Below are 18,047 nucleotides of genomic sequence, written 5' to 3'. Positions count from 1 at the left end.
AGGTCTCAGATTTGAGGCTGTAACTCCTAGTTTCAGGATCAGTTACTTAAACAATTAGCCTAACCAAGCATGCCTTCAACAAGGGGATTTCACTTGTGTGTCCTCATAGATTTTTGTCTTAGCTTCAGGATTTGAAGGTCAGTGCCCAGTCAATTATTTGGTAAAGCAGTAAGATACCATTCTCCATAAAAGTAGAAACAAGAAATGCATTTGGCACTTGGGTGATTTGTGAGTGCTGGCAAGTGTAAAAAATGTATTGTATAGTTGTCTGTAGCTGAGTGCATAGGATAATATCATAATAATCATAAAATTGGTGGTTCAGATCACACTAAGTGCTACCAGTTCTTTTAGTTTTATTTAAATTCCATATGTAAAACAAATGGTCATTTTAATTCATGCTGAGTCATACTTTTCTAATAGTTATTTTTAGTTAAAAGTTACATAAAAATGTGAGTATTGTTAAAAAATTACATTTTAGTATAAAAATGGAGAGCATCAAATTGAAAATAAATAAATCTCACATGAATGTATCAAAATTTTTGTTTTAATATGTCGAATGATGAAAAAATATGAAATTTTTACCAAACCATTACAATTCAGTACTTGTTAAATTTGCAGTTTGTTAGTAGACATGGAAGTTTTTAAAAAGTAGTAGTTCCTACTAGGAGATTCGAACCAGCAACTTTTTCATTAAGGCACTTTTATGCTATTCTTCAAATTACCAGCAATTGTGTTAATAAATAGGAAATGTTTTGTAGTAGGCAGCACTCGGAAATCTTCTGATCTTCAAAGTCAATTTTTTTTAGTTTGGTTGCTGCCTAGTGCTGGTTTAGGAAATTTATGTTCCAGCACTAAACTCCAAATACTGTAAATCTGAAGGAAATTGAAGAGGATGATCTGCAAGATACCCTTTTCAGTAAAGTTCTTATTGTCGCAGGGATGTGTCCATAATGGTTAAGGGGGCAGCCCATAAAATGCAAGAAATCCAGGTTTAACTTATCAGTGCAGCCAAAATAAATTTTTACATCTGTTGTTAGACAAATCTCTAATATTAGACAGTCACTAGATCACTATGTGAATGTTTCTGATTAGCTTAAATCACCTGGTATTCAAAATTGTATTGGCTGATTGCATTCAGCAGAACAGTGAGTGAATAGAGCAGTCAATTTTACTTGATCAATGACTGTAGGATTCATTTTCATTCATACAGAGGAACTGTTTTCTTTCCAAAATCATATAGGAGAACAAAATTATCTGCTGTTCAGGTCTTTAGCTCCAAACATGTTTGCTGTGCCACTTCTTACAACCTGAAATGAGCTGTGCATTTTTCTATTCCCATGAAACGCCATTGTTCCATAAAATAACAGTTCCAATGCCAGAGGTGATCCTGCAACATCCACTTGTTTTATTTCATCTGATGGCTGCCCCTTCAGGTCTAGTGGTCAATTGTGTAGAAAAGGTTTGGTGTTTCCTTCTCCCTCCTGTCCCCACTTTAGTCAATTGTGTATCTGTCATTTTAGTATCTGTGCTGTAGTAAGAAATGTGAAATGCATTTTTATGTCCTTTAGTGGAGAAACTTTCTAAGGCAAAGCATTGTAATTATGTCTTTTCTGTTACTGTCTTCAGTTTTACTACCATCTGCATCATTGTCAACTATCAACTGTAGAGATGTCTTTGATCCCTTTTCTAACATTTTTGTTCAGAAGTTCTGGGGTTTTGGTTTTTTGTTTCATGTTTTACAAGATATGATGTTGCTTATAAATTAATGGAAGGCTTCTTATATAAGCTGTCTTGGTGATTCTCGTATGTTCAACTTTTGGTTGGCCATGGGGATTCAGGGGATTTAGCTTCATTTGAATTTGCTGTTCAGATATCTGCTGTCATGTAACTATGTAATGTTGTTAACATTTGCAGGTCCTCACTGTATTCCACAACATTCCCCATGCTGGGTGTATTGGCTGTTATGTCATGTCTGATCACTTTATCAGGTTTGTTAGGCAGAAGTATGTTCCTGTCTTCCAGAGTTTGTTTTTAACAGTAGCAATCTGTGATGCTTCAGTAGTCCAGTGCTCATGTTCCAATCTCTGTATTTAGAGAATTTATTATTTTAGGCATGTCTATTACTAACAGCATAAATATTTTCCTGTTGTGTGTGTTTTCTAAACAGTTACACAGGCTAATTTTGGGAAAACATGTTTCATAGATTTTCACAGGAATTTTTGTTTTCACAGCTGTGCTAATGTCACAGGACATGATTTTGAGATGGGAGTTCAGTTTGTCCTCTCAAAATTTAGATCTACATTTTCCATGGATTCTCTAAATCTCTTCAATGAAATGGATGGACAGCATGGCTCATGTTGTCTACATTTGGTCAACCTCATGTCATGTTGTACTTTATTGATGTAATTTTCCTCCAAATCTTTTTCACTGTTTGAATTCATGCATCTTCAATTATGTAGCTGACAAGTATATATATCCTGTCACTGCAGTATGATAGAGGATTTTGATTTGAATACAATATTTACCAGACTATTTCTTAAGCATTAATGTACTATGGTGGGTGGATGTTGGAACTCAAATAGTAACTTTTTCCACATCACATTTGACACATCAAAATTATTTTTTCCTCACATTTGATACTTACCTGCATGCAGATTCCAAATTCCAGTAACATGCAATGAGATAAATGCAGATTTATCTCGTTGTCCAATACTGATTTTTCATGATAATGTATTACTGCCTGTGTTCTGTGGTGCATCTTTCTAGTGGGTCCTCGGCATGGAATATCTGATTTTGTAGCTAATTATTTCAATTTTTCCTTCCAGTGTTGTGTACAATGCCACTGTTAGTTAATGAAACTCTGGATGTTGTCTTGAATGCATATAAACTTTTCTAAGAGTAAGAGGATTGCTTATTGAATGGGTGTGAGGCTACAAATTCCAGTGTTCTGGGTTCCATCCCAGGCATCATCTGTCACTTTTTCACATGGAAATTGTCTATGTGGAAAATGACAGTTTCCATTCCAGTGTGAAGCTCTAGGTCCTCATGTAACTTACTGTGTCAGTGAGTTCAAAAGTTGGAGGAAGCCAGTGGTGTACCACATCCAGTAAGACAATGTCTAACAGAGCACTAAGGTGTTAATAACTAACTCTAGGTAGTTGAAAGCTTTACTTTTACTTCAGGTTTGCATTAGTTTTTGTGACATTAGACATGTATTTTCCTCAGTACCAAAATTTGGGGACCCACACTCTGATCTGCATTTACCTGCTTATTGTCTTTACAGGTGGTTTTCTGACCTAAAAAACTGCATCCTGCGTATAACCTGCTAGTTGCTTAGTTTCTTCTTGACCATAGTGCCCTCATTGGCTTTGCAGAGGTACCCTATCATCTTCCACTGAATAACATAGGTCAGAAAATAGGGAGCTGAGATCATCATAAAATCAAAAAATGTTTTTATTGGAGCCTTCACCTTGGCACATTCAGTGGGGAGAGAGAGAGAGAGAGAGAGAGAAAGAAAATAGTAGTAGTAGTAGTAGTAGTAGTAGTAGTAGTAGTAGCTGCTTGGCAAGAATGAAATAATTTGTTTGGTTGATATCTGATGTGTCTACCTCCAAAGTAAACAGAACTTTGATTTCAAATGTTCGTCATGTTTTTCTGACATTTCCTACATACTGTAGGACCTCCTCAGTATGAATCAATTGGAATGAAAGTAAATCTAATTTAATGTGACACATTTTCTTGTTTCCTAATGCCAGTAAGTGAATACATGTGACAAATAGCTTTTTAGCTCCACTTGATGTGTAACACAAGCACAAGAACAGAAGCTTTGAATGTGCCATTCTTTCTTTTTTCAGTTTCTTCAAGATTCACCAAGGATTGTAATGCCTAGTCTTCGTATAAAGCAAGACCTAGAACTGAAACGGGATTTAGATGGCATTGAGCATGATGTAAGTTTTCACTTCGGTGACACATTGTGCATGAAGTACTGTATGAATATCATGAAATGCATTGGGTGCAGTAAATTCCAGTGATCATAAATGATGAAACATTAAAACTGAGGATATTAGCACTTCTCCAGAATTTTTATAGTATTTCAATTGACTGTAGGTATATTGTTCTGTTGTGTGTAATGGTATTTGAATGAAACGTGTAGGAAACATAAGTTTATTAACTGTAACACATGGTAATTTTATTGTACATGTAAATAATAAATGTCTCAAATTTGTTCATGGAACAAATGTACCAAATAAGACTTCTTTGCAGCAGCTGTCAATTTGTCTCTGTCAGAGTTCTATAATAGAAAAGATGTAAGATGTAGGAGGCAAAGCAATCAACTGTAAGCAGTATGTTATCAGATAAGTATGGTATTTGTCATACTACTTCTTTTCTGTGAAGTATTTAATGAAAAACATACTGCATTACTGGAATTATGTTTGCTCTGTGTAAAGACAATGGGTTTATCCAGTATGCATGACATAAATTTACAGTGTAATGGAACATTGCTTATCCCAAACTGCTTGCAAAGAGAGAACATTGTGATAGCAAGAATTCTTGTAAACAACATTAAATTTAGCACATTACAGTGATAGTGTGTGAAATTCCATATTCATTTAATTAACTATCACCATAGTGTACTAATTTTAATGCTGATGAAGGTTTCTCAGGTCTTAAGCTGCATGGTAGTGTTGATATCTCGCAACGTTTCAGGAATTGTCATACTACCCATCTCCTGGCAAAGTGTTGAGATTGGTGGAGAGCGGGTTATTTATATGTGCGGTCACCCTCCTCCACTAGATCTTGGGTAGCCGCGGTGGACCAGTGGCGTGCACACGGCGATGGTGACAACAGTCGCCCTTGGCAGCCATGTTTGGTTCTCGGTGTAAGCATCCTGTCTACGTCCCTGGCGGAGGACGTTGTTGGGTAAGCTCCCGATGGACTGCCGCTATTGCAGAGTTCCATGCTGCTCCGCGTTGAGATCCCTCATCTCTGTTGACCAGATTGTTGTGAATCCTTATTTCTATGGATTCTTTGATAATGCTTTCCCAGAAGCCAGATGCTCGGCACTGTACCTTTGTGTTTTTGAAGTTGAAGGTGAGTTTTTCATTTATGCTGTATTTTGCTTTGGCTGATTTTTCTGTGTGGCCTAGTCGCACACATCTGATATGTTCTTCAGTGTTTGGATGTACAGTGCTGTGTTTGCCCAATGTATTGTTTTACGCATTTGCATGGTATGCTTTATACTCCTGGTGTGCTAAGGATCAATGGGTCTTTGGCAGTACCTAGGAGCTCCCTGTCTTCGGTGGTGGTTGGAGAACGGTTTTGATATTATATTTGCCCAGAAATAGTACAATTTTGGCTGAGAGTGGAACTGTGTACGGAAGGAAAGCGAGTCGTTTGTCTCCTACTTCATCATAATCTGGGGTTCTCACTGCTTCCTTCTTCCTTTTAAGTGCCCTGTTGATCTGCGTTTCACTGTAGCAATTTTGGAGGAAGACTTACCTCAGGTGTTGCAGCTCGGATGGTGGACTGTCTTAGTTGCAGATGGCATGCACCCTATGTACCAGCGTGGTAAGTACTGTTTGGCCGGCCGGAGTGGCGGAGTGTTCTAGGCGCTGCAGTATGGAACCGCACGACCGCTACAGTTGCAGGTTTGAATCCTGCCTCGTGCATGGATGTGTGTGATGTCCTTAGGTTAGTTAGGTTTAAGTAGTTCTAAGTTCTAGGGGACTGATGACCACAGCAGTTAAGTTCCATAGTGCTCAGAGCCATTTAAGTACTGTTTGTCTTTGTGCTGGATGGTGGCAGCTTGTTGCATGAAGGTATAGGTCTGTGTGTGTCTTCTTCCTATGTACTGCATGGCCTAGTGAAACATCTGCCTTCCTCTTAATTAAAATATCAAGGAAGGGGAGACATCCATTTTCCTCCATTTCCATTATAAATTTCGTGTTCTAATGGATGCTGTTGAGGTGTTCCTGAAACTCATCTAGCACCTGTTTGCCATGTCCGCATATAACAAAAGTGTCGTTGACATAGCGGAAGAAGTGCTTTGGTTTCTGTCTGGCACTTTGAAGGGCCACCTCCTCGAAATGTTCGATATAGAGGTTTGAACTCAGAGCCAGTGGGAAGCCCATGGCCACATTGTCAATCTGTTCAATGAATTCCCTGTGGTGCTGAAAGTAGGTTGTTTATGCTTGTTTGATGAGACTGACTTTGTGGTTCAAAGTGCTGGGCTAATAGTGTCAAGGAGTCTTGAAGGACACTTTCGTGAAAAGCGACGTCATGTTGAAGCTCACGAGTAGGTCCTCGATTTGTAGTAGCATGTCCCTGAGTATTTTTACGAATTTGGCTGAGTTTCTCACATGGTGGCTGCAGTGTCCCACAAGGGGTTGTAGCAGTGTTGCTAGGCATTTAGCAAGTCCTTAACTGTGAGAGTTGGAGTCTGCAATCGGTTGAGAGGTACCCCTTCCTTATGGATCTTAGGGAGTCCATAGAGGTGTGGTATTGCTGGCACTCTAGGGTACAGCCACTTCTTCATTGGCTCAGGTAAGCCAGATTTCTTCAGCAGAGCTATCATCTTTCTACTCATCGTCGGGGTTGGATCCTTCTTCAGCATCTTATAGGCCTCATGTTGTGGCAGTAGGTTTATTTTCTACTGGTACTCAGCAGTCCTTAATAGCACTGTAGCGTTCCCTTTATCTGCTGGTAGGATCGTTATATCACAGTCATCTCTAAGGGACCAGAGAGCTGCTCGTTCTTCCGCAGATACTTTATTTGTAGGCAACTGAGATCTGTCGATTGTTCTGGAAGTGTCCCCCCTGACTTCCTCTGCTTCCTCCTTTGGAAGCCCTTACTGCTTCTTCCACGCCACTATAATAGCTCGTTTTGGGTTTGTTCTGGGGATAGGGGCAAAATTCAGTTCTTTCTTGAGGACTGCGATTGTGGCAGCGTCCAATTCTTTACCAGCCAAATTGATCATGGCTCTGATGTCATTCATCTCCTTCTTTGTCGCAAGATATCAATGCTACCACCCGGCTGGAGACCCAAGAAACCTTCAACAGTCTTTGCCAGGAAAGCAAACAGTCAAATTTAATGCTGTTTACAAAAATTTGTAACACTTAGTAGAAATCTATTCTTTGTAATGGTATCCAGCTCTGTGGACTAAGATCAGTTGTGGTGAATATTGGAATTTTTACTGGGTAAACGTGATTGTAAAATGAAAAGAAGAGAACTGAAACATTTCAGATGTGGGATTAGAGAATGCCACTGAAAATTAAGTGAACGTACAAGGAATATGGAGTTCTCAGTAGAACTGTTAAGGAAAGACATGTACAGAAAATGCTGACTAAAAGAAGGGACAGGATGATAGGATAAGTGTTAAGACATCAGGTGGTGAACTAGTCAGATGTGTTTCCATCTCACTTGGGGAAAAATGCTACTATTACACATATCAAATAGGAACTTTAAATAGAGTGTAGTTAATTTTTATGTTAGTTACATAGTCAATAGTGGAACCTCATCACGCACTTGCAACTCTAAACTAGTAGATAAAGAAGTGCTTTTTTGAGGAGGATATAGTGTAATTCAGCACACAGCAAGATTTGGACAATGTACTATTTATTCCAATATATATCTTGCAAAATGAGTGTGGCAACAAAATAGGAGGCATTAGAGCTAATATAGATGCTTCCTGGCAATTGTTCTCCCCAAACACCACCTTGATATGGATTAGGAAAGAGTGAAGTAATGGATGTAGTGGTACCAGATGTACCCTCTTCCATGCACCATTGGGTGACTAGTCTGGTGTAGATGTAGGTGTACAAAGAATCGGATATTAATAGGCAGGGTTATGGATTGTAATCACACATTTATTATGAGAGAATAAGGAACCCATTTCTTAAAGATCACAGTACTCAGAGACAATGATTGCACAGCACTGTGAGGGTGTTGAAAAACATCGTCATCATTGTTAAAGTGTGTTCAACATAATACTTGATAAATTAACAGTGATACATTGAATGGGAAAATCTGTGCTTGGCACTGTCATAGTAAATTCCAGAGCTAAAATGGTTGTCCATAGCATGCATGAAAGTTTGTCTGTCGAGCATTACCTGAGGAAACAGGTTGAGAACTGTTGACACATTGGTACAAGCTACAGCTGAATTCAAAGCACTAGAACATTAGTAGATCAATAACATTGAAACTATGAAAATGTTTGTGTGTAAAATCACAATCTACAGCAAAATTAAAACTGAGGCTAGTAATCTATACCGTCCTCAAAAGTACTTTGGTATTGACACTAGAGCAGGAACACATGGAGATGCAAAATGCAGTTTCCTCACTCTTCCTTGACTGTTCGTATGATCTGACATTTCATTGAACACACACTAATTTGCATACTAATCAGTGTACAAAGGTGGAAGTGGGTTCTGGAGGAGTTGCACTACATTCTCATTTTAGATTTGTTTGTGGCAATAAATTTTTAGTTTTATATGCAGAATGTTTCCGAAAATCCATTATCTAATGTTCCTGAAAATTTGACTCATAGGGAAACTTTGTTACTGAGTTTAATTGACCAAATTGTGTTAACAAAATACTTAGAATATATCTTATTTTCAACAGCTCCAAACTGTCAGAGATGTGTAACATAAGATTAATTTAAATTAAACATTGTGTGATGCTCTGGTCATGTGATAAGGTATCAGTCATCTGTTTTGTTGAGAGAAACACAGCACAGGATTTACGGTTAACTCGACATTACATTTTCTGATCAAACATTACAAATCCATGTAACAAGAAAGTTACCCATTTTGGTAAAGGTAAGGAAATTTAACAGTTTCAAAGTAAGAAGAGAAATGATAACATCATTCACTACCTTCTAATTACAACAGTGATGAGTCAAAAAATTAAGATTTTGTTAGTGTCACTAGTGCTGAATTCCTGAGGTGCACTTCATTTGATTGTAGTTGCCAATAAAAGGCTTCTTAGTAATGAAAATACAATCTGCTCTGCAGGTAAATACACCACACATTCTGTGGTAATTTTCTTAACAGCTTCATTACTGAGTTCCCCAACTGGACAGTGTACCTTTACTTGTTTCATCAATGTTTTTGCAACATAATCTTCAATTTAGGCCCATATCAATTCTGTTGGGTTGAAGTGCCAGTGAGAAGTTATCAGCCTAATTATTTTATGCCTGTATGTTTTTGTCAACCTGTAAGTTTTTGTATGTGGCCAACAGGTTTATTGAGAGGTATTGGATTTATGTGCTCTATCTTTTCAAATTTTTCACTTCCATTTCCGGATGCTGAAGCCAATAATTTCCTCTTTTTATTTTAGCATAAGTTTCCCATCAACAATTGTACATTTGGGAGCACTATCAACAAAAGGTGTTGATGATGTAGGCAGATTATGCACAAACCATTCCTCTCAACTGATTTTATATCGCAATGCCTTGAACAAGAGTGATATTGATATGTTGTGGTCTTCAGTCGTGAGACTGGTTTGATGCTACTCTATCCTGTGCAAGCTTCATCTCCCAGTACCTACTGCAGCCTACATCCTTCTGAATCTGCTTAGTGTATTCATCTCTTGGTCTCCCTTTACGATTTTTACCCTCCACGCTGCCCTCCAGTACTAAATTGGTGATCCCTTAATGCCTCAGAACATGTTCTACCAACCTCATCCCTTCTTCTGGTCAAGTTGTGCCACAGACTCCTCTTCTCCCCAATTGTATTCAACACCTCCTCATTAGTTATGTGAGCTACCCATCTAATCTTAAGCATTCTTCTGTAGCACCACATTTCGAAAGCTTCTATTCTCTTCTTGTCTAAACTATTTATTGTCCATGTTTCACTTCCATACATGGCTACACTCCATACAAATACTTTCAGAAACAACTTCCTGACACTTAAATCTATACTCGATGTTAACAAATTTCTCTTCCTCAGAAACGCTTTCCTTCCTATTGCCAGTCTCATTTTATATCCTCTCTACTTCGACCATCATCAGTTATTTTGCTCCCCAAATAGCAAAACTCCTTTACTACTTTAAGTGTCTCATTTCCTAATCTAATTCCCTCAGCATCACCTGACTTAATTAGACTACATTCCATTATCCTTGTTTTGCTTTTGTTGATGTTCATCTTATACCCTCCTTTCAAGACACTGTCAGTTTCATTCAACTGCTCTTACAGGTCATTTGCTTACAATGTCATTAGCAAACCTCAAAGTTTTTATTTCTTCTCCATGGATTTTAATTCCTACTCTGAACTTTACTTTTGTTTCCTTTACTGCTTGCTCAATCTACAGATTGAATATAATCGGGAAGAGGCTACAACTTTGTCTCACTCCCTTCCCAACCACTCCTTCCCTTTTATGTCCCTCGACTCTTATAACTGCCATCTGCTTTCTGTACAAATTGTAAATAGCCTTTCGCTCCCTGTACCACCTTCAGAATTTGGAACAGAGTATTCCAGTCAACATTGTCAAAAGCTTTCTCTAAGTCTACAAATGCTAGAAATGTATTGATATATCCACTGAATAACTTTTGCTGAAGTGGCTTTTAGCATTATGCACTGCACAGTCCACAACTGCTAAGAGTAATGACAGGTAACATTGCTACTAGAAGTATATGAAATGAATGCAAACAAAATACCATAGTGCAGTGAATGCTTCCATAGGACAGCGAGCTGCCTAAAACTGAACTGTACTGCCCTTGGGAAATATATTGGCAGTGTGGTGAAGGTATTTCCCTTGGGATAGACTGAATGCATGCTCTGAAGTCTTTGCATGTATCACCACACTATTTCATTTCTAGTTGCCAGTCCTAAATTAATTCTGAATAGAGTTCAATTAAATTACCCTGTTTCTTTCTAAAACCAGGTCCTTGGTTGTCACACAGGCAGTCAATGCAAAATAATTTTGGCAGGCTCAAAATCTTGGATGTTATCTTGGGTGCAGTGCAAGACACTACTGTTGATTGGAGAGGAGGAGAAGTCAAAGATTACCGGAACAATAATACATTGCCCAGAAATGGGTGTCAAATGCCTGAACTCATTTGCACTAAAGCTGTGAGTGTGAGAACAATTTAAGTTCATAAATGTGGGCAACAATAGGCAGGTGAAGGCTGAAGACGAATGATAAAAGTTGTGTGGATAGGAAAAGCACAACACTGCAACGTGAGGCAAAGTTTTGGGTCACCAGACGATGATCAGTGTCAGTATGTGCTGTGCTGTGCTGTGAAGTAACAGTGTAGCAGAGAGCTGTTAGTGTCTCTGCAAAGAGCACAGTGAAATGTACCACAAGGTGGAATCATGGGAATGTGGGTTAGAAAAGCTGATCAGCAAATTATATCTTTGTACGAGTATTACAGATTTGCACAAGCTGTATTAATTCGAACATATTTGTCATTTTCTTGAAGTTCTGTTGGGAGTATCTTGTCACAGTGATTGTATCAGTGAGGATCCCAGACTAAATTGGGTGTGGGATGATATTGAGAATATTGCAAGCATTTACATCAGTAATATTGTATGTAGATACAGAAGTTATGGGCTAGTTGAAAGCTAATTGAAATAATCATAGATTGTGAGTTTTCTAGAGATCAGCAGTATATTAGTAACCAGCTGAGTTTGTGGCATTGCCGGGGTAGGTATTTATTCCGATCTGTTAGTCCATCTTCTCCTCCCATGTTCATTCCATCTCCCCCTTTGCCACTCTTTTTGCCTCCCCCTCACCCACTATTTTTCCATCTTGTCATGTACTCTCTCTGCCTGTCTCATCCTTGCCCTTTCTCTCTGCCCCTCAACTTCTCCTCAAGGTGTGCAGTACACCTGTGAGCTCATTTGCAGGCAGAATGACATACCTGTCTAATTACAGTGTCATATAGCAATTGTATTCCAGCTACCACCTTGAAAAATAATGTATTAGTCAGCAATATGAAGCACATTCCAAGCAGTAGTAGGAATAAACTATTTCTTATGAGTAGACACAGCCATGTTCCAGTTAAAGTTGTGCTCAATGCTATGGGATGTTGTTGTTAACAAAATTAAATTTTTTTGTTGATGAGAAAGCAATGACATTGCAGAGGCAAAGGATGAAAGAATACACAAAAATATTAAATGTCCAATTTTCTGTTTGCAAGTTGTGGCAAGAAGTATGTAATACTGAGATGAGTGGAATCGGAATATCTATGCCAAAAGAAAAGCAGTAACATGTACACAGTATAAATACCTGGGAAATGTGATAAATGTGTTGTATGGCAGAAATTCTGTGAGCTTATGAACAATGCAAAAAAGTACCAACTTTGCTAGAGGTTAACAGCTTATGTTGAAGAGAAATGGATAGCAGAGCTAGCAAACAGTCCAACAACGGGATAGGAAAACAGACTGCGGCTGCTGTTATTTAAAGTGCTCAGTATCCCATCCAGAAACCATTTGTCATGGTGGCATTTGTTGCACATGTATAGACAAATTTAAATCTGTTTAAAAGATTACACCTCATTTAGTATAACAGATGAGGTTTGTGGTTCAGATCCTACTACACAATGAATTTTCCTTCTCTTTTCCTTTAAGGAAAATCGGTAAGATACTTTTCATTGTACCATGAATGTTAGATGGACAGCTTGCCACAAGTGCATTTAATTTACAATAAATTTAAGAAACAACTTACTAGGGACATTATGCGTCATTTGTTTTTTTATATTAATTTTACAGTCATTAACCAGTATGATTTAAATTCAGCTTTCTTAACCATTATTTTCAGTCATATATGCCAACATATGCTGTCATCAACAAAAATATAAAAGTATGAAAGTAGCATCAAACCTACGAGCTCTGGAGCCCCATTGTGATATTACAGCACTCTTACCAATGTTAATGTGTTTACTGTTCTCATAGGTGGTAGGTAATTTCATCTCATGTGGTTACCATGCATGAAGTTGCTGTACAACAGCTCAACAGTGTGAACAGCTATACTGTAAGATAGCCGACAGCTTAAGATAGGTTACCACTATTCTTCTTCAGCCCCAATATGATGTACATCCTCCACTTCTGAGGAAATTTGTTCCCTGAATGAAATTCCTTTTTTCACTACACCTGTGTGAACAAATTATCATGCGTAAACAATGCAACACAATTGCCAAATCGACTTGTCAAACAGATTTTTATGAAAATATGAGGCATATTACTGAAGTGGCAAGTGGCTTATTTTCACAAAGCATGGATTTATGTATATTGTCGTATGATTAGGTACTGCCAGAGCAATCTTGTCTAAAGAACATTGCCACAGTGACTGTCTTCATTTGTGTTTTGCAGTGATTGACATGCAGATGTCTAGGGTGTTGCATGCTTTGCTTTTTACGGATACCACAGTTTTCATCGTTATGTCCACACAATTCAGTTTCTAAAGCATAAACGTGGCAGTACTGTGGAATAACCTATGACATAACTAGATCTCTCTTTTCTCAAAGGTACTAGTGCTGTAGACACAGTGCCTGAACAGTTGCTTGCATATTAATGAGTACAGAATATGGCACTGTGTTTCCAGGCGACCGACATTGGACTGAGGATGGCAGTATTTCCCAAATGCAGTGCAACTGTGGCTGTGATCTGCTATGTGCTGCAGACAAGTAAGAATTGAATGTGGCAGTACACAGTAAGTGGACCAAACATTGAATGTAAGATTACAGTTATTGGAAGAACTGTCATCATCTGTTGGAGATTACACAAGATTTGGGGTTTTTGACATGAATCGCATTTAGGGCAGATACTCACTATTACAAAGAAATAAATGTAAAGGTGACCGCAAGTGTTCAATGAAGAAATGGGACCTAGAAAAGGGCTATGTGGGGTGATAAACATACTACTGTGAGTCAGATGATCACCAGTTTGAATTTGAAGGCAGCAGGGCCTATTGCTATGAGAACTTTACTGAGACAATTGCAATGCATAAGACTTGGCGCTTAACCACATCCAATGCCTACCCATGACTCTTAAGCTACTCAGCATATATGAAGATACCCATTTGGTAAAATCTGTAACAAAACAAGGTGTTCTTGTTAGTGTTCAAAGTAAAATAATTGTCTTTCCTATATTGTTTGTGTTGCAGCCATCTGGTGCATGTACATACCCATGATTAATCTTCATTCTGTTTATACATCTGTACTCTACTACCTATGAGTGGCAGTCTTTAAAAAAGTGGTTACATAATTAAATTTTGCTTTGTTTGCAGGTACATATCAGCCTTGCTGGTACCCTTTTTAATTTCCGAATCACAGTAGGCTGTTTTATGACGAAAAAAGAAAAATTATGGAAAAGCTTAGTGTAGAGTAATTCATTTCCGGCAGCAGCAGGAACGGTTGAGCTGTGTCCAGCTTATCTTGATGACAGCTGTGTGGATTGGCTCCCTTAGTGAGGAGCCCCCCACCCGGGTTTTGCCACTCTGGTGGGTTTGTGCTTGACTATGATTGGACCCCAGTCTTTACAGCATCTTTTCCCTTTGGTGCTGCATGTCTATCCTCTTGGTATTCTTTTTCTGCTCCTGTGGGGAACAAGTCTGCTGTGTTTCTGGTAATGTTCCACACTATCCACAGCTGACACAGAGACAATCTCACACTGTTTTTCGTTCCCTTTTCCGTTCATCATTCACCTTCGCCTATTCTTCTCCACTTTCGCATTTGAGGCTCCTATTGTTATTTTTCTTCCTAGTGTGCTCCTGATGGCCAGCCCATCTGTGTGACACGTAACAGGTGACTTGATAATGTGTAATTCCCAGCCCTGGTTCAACATGTAGGGTTCAGAAGTACAAGCCAGGCTCAGGGAGGGGAGATTGCCTGAGCTGCTAACTTTCCAAATTGCCAGTTGGTCCTCCTATCATATGTTTGGGAGGTGTGACCTGTTGGGAGGTGTGACCTGAGTGAGGTATGAACAATCACCTAAGGCGAGTGTGCCCACTTGTGAAGGAGACCTCTAGTTGAAAAGAGCGTGCCCTTGGAGGCACTAGCAGTCATGGGGGTGGGGATTTCATCACAATGAGCCATCATCTTCACAATAAATGTCTGTTGTATGTTGTTGTTGTCGTCTTCACTCCAGAGACTGGTTTTGTGAAGCTCTCCATGCTAATCTATCCTGTGCAATCTTTTTCATCTCCCAGTACCTACTGCAACCTACATCCTTACAAATCTTCTTAGTGTATTCATCTCTTGGTCTTCCTCTGCGATTTTTACCTTCCACGCTACCCTCCAATATTAAATTGGTGAGCCCTTGATGCCTCAGAACATGTCCTGCCCACTGATGCCTTCTTCTAGTCAAGTTGTGCCACAAATTTCTCTTCTCCCCATTTCTATTCAGTACCTCCTCATTAGTTAGGTTCTCTACACCTCTAACCTTCAGCATTCTTTGTAGCACCACACTTCAAAAGTTTCTATTCTCTTCTTGTCTACATTGTTTATTGTCCATGTTTCACTTCCATACATGTCTACGCTCCATACAAATTCATCAGAAAGGACTTCCTAACACTTAAATCTATACTTGATGTTAGCAAATTTCTCTTTTGCAGAAACGTTTTCCTTGCCATTGCCACCTTACATCTTATATTCTCCCTGCTTTGACCATCATCAGTTATTTTCCTCCCCAAATAGCAAAACTCAACTACTACTTTGAGTGTCTCATTTACTAACCTAATTCCCTCAGCATCACCTGATTTAATTCGACTATGTTCCATTATCCTCATTTTGCTTTTGTAGATGTTCATCTTATATCCTCCTTTCAACACACTGTCCATTCCGTTCAGTTGCTCTTCCAGGTCCTTTGCTGTCTCTGACAGAATTACAATGTTATCGGCAGACATCGAAGTTTTTGTTTCTTATCCATGGACTTTAATTCCTACTCCAAATTTTTTTGTTTCCTTTCCTGCTTGCTTAATATGCTGATTGAATAGCATTAGGGATAGGCTACAACTCTGTCCCACTCCCTTCCCAACCATTGCTTCCCTTTCATGCCACTTGACTCATAACTGCCATCTGGTTTCTGTACAAATTGTAAATACCTTTTTGTTCCGTGTATTTGACCCCTGCCACCTTCAAAATTTGACAGTGTTAGTCAACATTGTCAAAAGTTTTCTTTAAGTCTACAAATGCTGGTTTGCCTTTCATAAATCTATCTTCTAATTTCAATGAACTCTCTGCCAGGCACTTACACGTGATTTGCGGAGTATCCATGTAGATGCAGGTGATGCAGATTTGGATAAGTCGTAGGTTCAGTATTGCCTCGCGTGTTCCAACATTTGTATGGAATCCAAACTGATCTTCCCTGAGGTCAGCTTCTACCAGTTTTTCCATTCATCTGTAAGGAATTCGTGTTAATATTTTGCAGCTGTGACTTATTAAACTGATAGCTTGGCAATTTTCAAACACCTGCTTTCTTTGTGATTGGAATTACTGTATTCTTCTTGAAATCTGAGGGTATTTCGCCTGTCTATCAGGCTATTAGTAGTTCTAATGGAATGTTGTCTGCTCTTCATGGTTTCACATGCTGAAGACGGTCAGTCCTTCACAACAGTAAATCTGTTTCTAATTCAGAAAGGTGTTGATGCAATTGCAAGCCCTGTGATGACCTGCTCTCATTTTACGGTATAGCACTTTGCTTTTGGAAACTGCTTCTGATTCTCAAGCATGACAACTGCTTGCTGCTTTGCTTCTCGATGACATCCTGTTTGTTTTGAGGCCCATAGAACACTGAACTCTTTCTGTGTTGGTGTTTACAGTAGGCTGCTGGATGGTCTGATCAAGGCCGAAATCCAAACATACCACTCTGACCATTGCCGTCAATCTGGTGATGAAAAAGGTAGGTGCGTCCTTAGTGCGCATGCACGCGTGCACCCACATGCTCCCTCTCCCTCTCCCTCTCCCTCTCTCCTCTCCCTCTCCCTCTCCCTCTCCCTCTCCCTCTCCCTCTCCCTCTCCCTCTCCCTCTCCCTCTCCCCTCTCCCTCTCCCTCTCCCTCTCCCTCTCCCTCTCCCTCTCCCTCTCCCTCTCCCTCTCCCTCTCCCTCTCCCTCTCCCTCTCCCTCTCCCTCTCCCTCTCCCTCTCCCTCTCCCTCTCCCTCTCCCTCTCCCTCTCCCTCTCCCTCTCCCTCTCCCTCTCCCTCTCCCTCTCCCACTCCCTCTCCCTCTCCCTCTCCCTCTCCCTCTCCCTCTCCCTCTCCCTCTCCCTCTCCCTCTCCCTCTCCCTCTCCCTCTCCCTCTCCCTCTCCCTCTCCCTCTCCCTCTCCCTCTCCCTCTCCCTCTCCCTCTCCCTCTCCCTCTCCCTCTCCCTCTCCTCTCCCTCTCCCTCTCCCTCTCCCTCTCCTCTCCCTCTCCCTCTCCTCTCCCTCTCCCTCTCCCTCTCCCTCTCCCTCTCCCTCTCCCTCTCCCTCTCCCTCTCCCTCTCCCCTCTCCCTCTCCCTCTCCCTCTCCCTCTCCCTCTCCCTCTCCCTCTCCCTGTCCCTGTCCCTGTCCCTGTCCCTGTCCCTGTCCCTCTCGCTCTCGCTCTCGCTCTCGCTCTCGCTCTCGCTCTCGCTCTCGCTCTCGCTCTCGCTCTCGCTGTCGCTCTCGCTCTCGCTCTCGCTCTCGCTCTCGCTCTCGCTCTCGCTCTCGCCGCCCCTCTCGCTCTCGCTCTCGCTCTCGCTCTCGCCGCCCCTCTCGCTCTCGCTCTCGCTCTCGCCGCCCCTCTCGCTCTCGCTCTCGCTCTCGCTCTCGCCGCCCCTCTCGCTCTCGCTCTCGCTCTCGCTCTCGCCGCCCCTCTCGCTCTCGCTCTCGCTCTCGCTCTCGCCGCCCCTCTCGCTCTCGCTCTCGCTCTCGCCGCCCTCTCGCTCTCGCCGCCCTCTCGCTCTCGCTCTCGCTCTCGCTCTCGCCGCCCCTCTCGCTCTCGCCGCCCCTCTCGCTCTCGCCGCCCCTCTCGCTGTCGCTCTCGCTCTCGCCGCCCTCTCGCTCTCGCCTCCGCCCCTCTCGCTCTCGCCGCCCCTCTCGCTGTCGCTCTCGCTCTCGCCGCCCCTCTCGCTGTCGCTCTCGCTCTCG

The 18,047-nt window shown here is 40.8% G+C and overlaps 1 protein-coding gene across 2 annotated transcripts in view; it reads left to right on the top strand.

Annotated features, from left to right (window-relative positions):
- Positions 1 to 18,047, top strand: part of LOC126213349 (zinc finger protein 493-like) — a 115,219-nt gene that overhangs the window by 14,160 nt on the left and 83,012 nt on the right. Inside the window, exons 2-3 of one of the 2 annotated variants that reach the window (XM_049941047.1) lie at positions 3,855 to 3,947; positions 13,542 to 13,649. In XM_049941047.1, the coding sequence (XP_049797004.1) occupies positions 13,635 to 13,649 (15 nt within the window). In that variant the 5' untranslated portion in view covers positions 3,855 to 3,947; positions 13,542 to 13,634. The remainder of the gene's footprint in view (positions 1 to 3,854; positions 3,948 to 13,541; positions 13,650 to 18,047) is intronic. The other variant, XM_049941046.1, reaches the window with a different exon arrangement.

This window comes from Schistocerca nitens, chromosome 11, assembly GCF_023898315.1.
Source record: "Schistocerca nitens isolate TAMUIC-IGC-003100 chromosome 11, iqSchNite1.1, whole genome shotgun sequence".
NCBI classification, from domain to species: domain Eukaryota; kingdom Metazoa; phylum Arthropoda; class Insecta; order Orthoptera; family Acrididae; genus Schistocerca; species Schistocerca nitens.
Note: the sequence above shows the minus strand (reverse complement) of the source record. Positions and strands in the feature narration are given on the sequence as shown.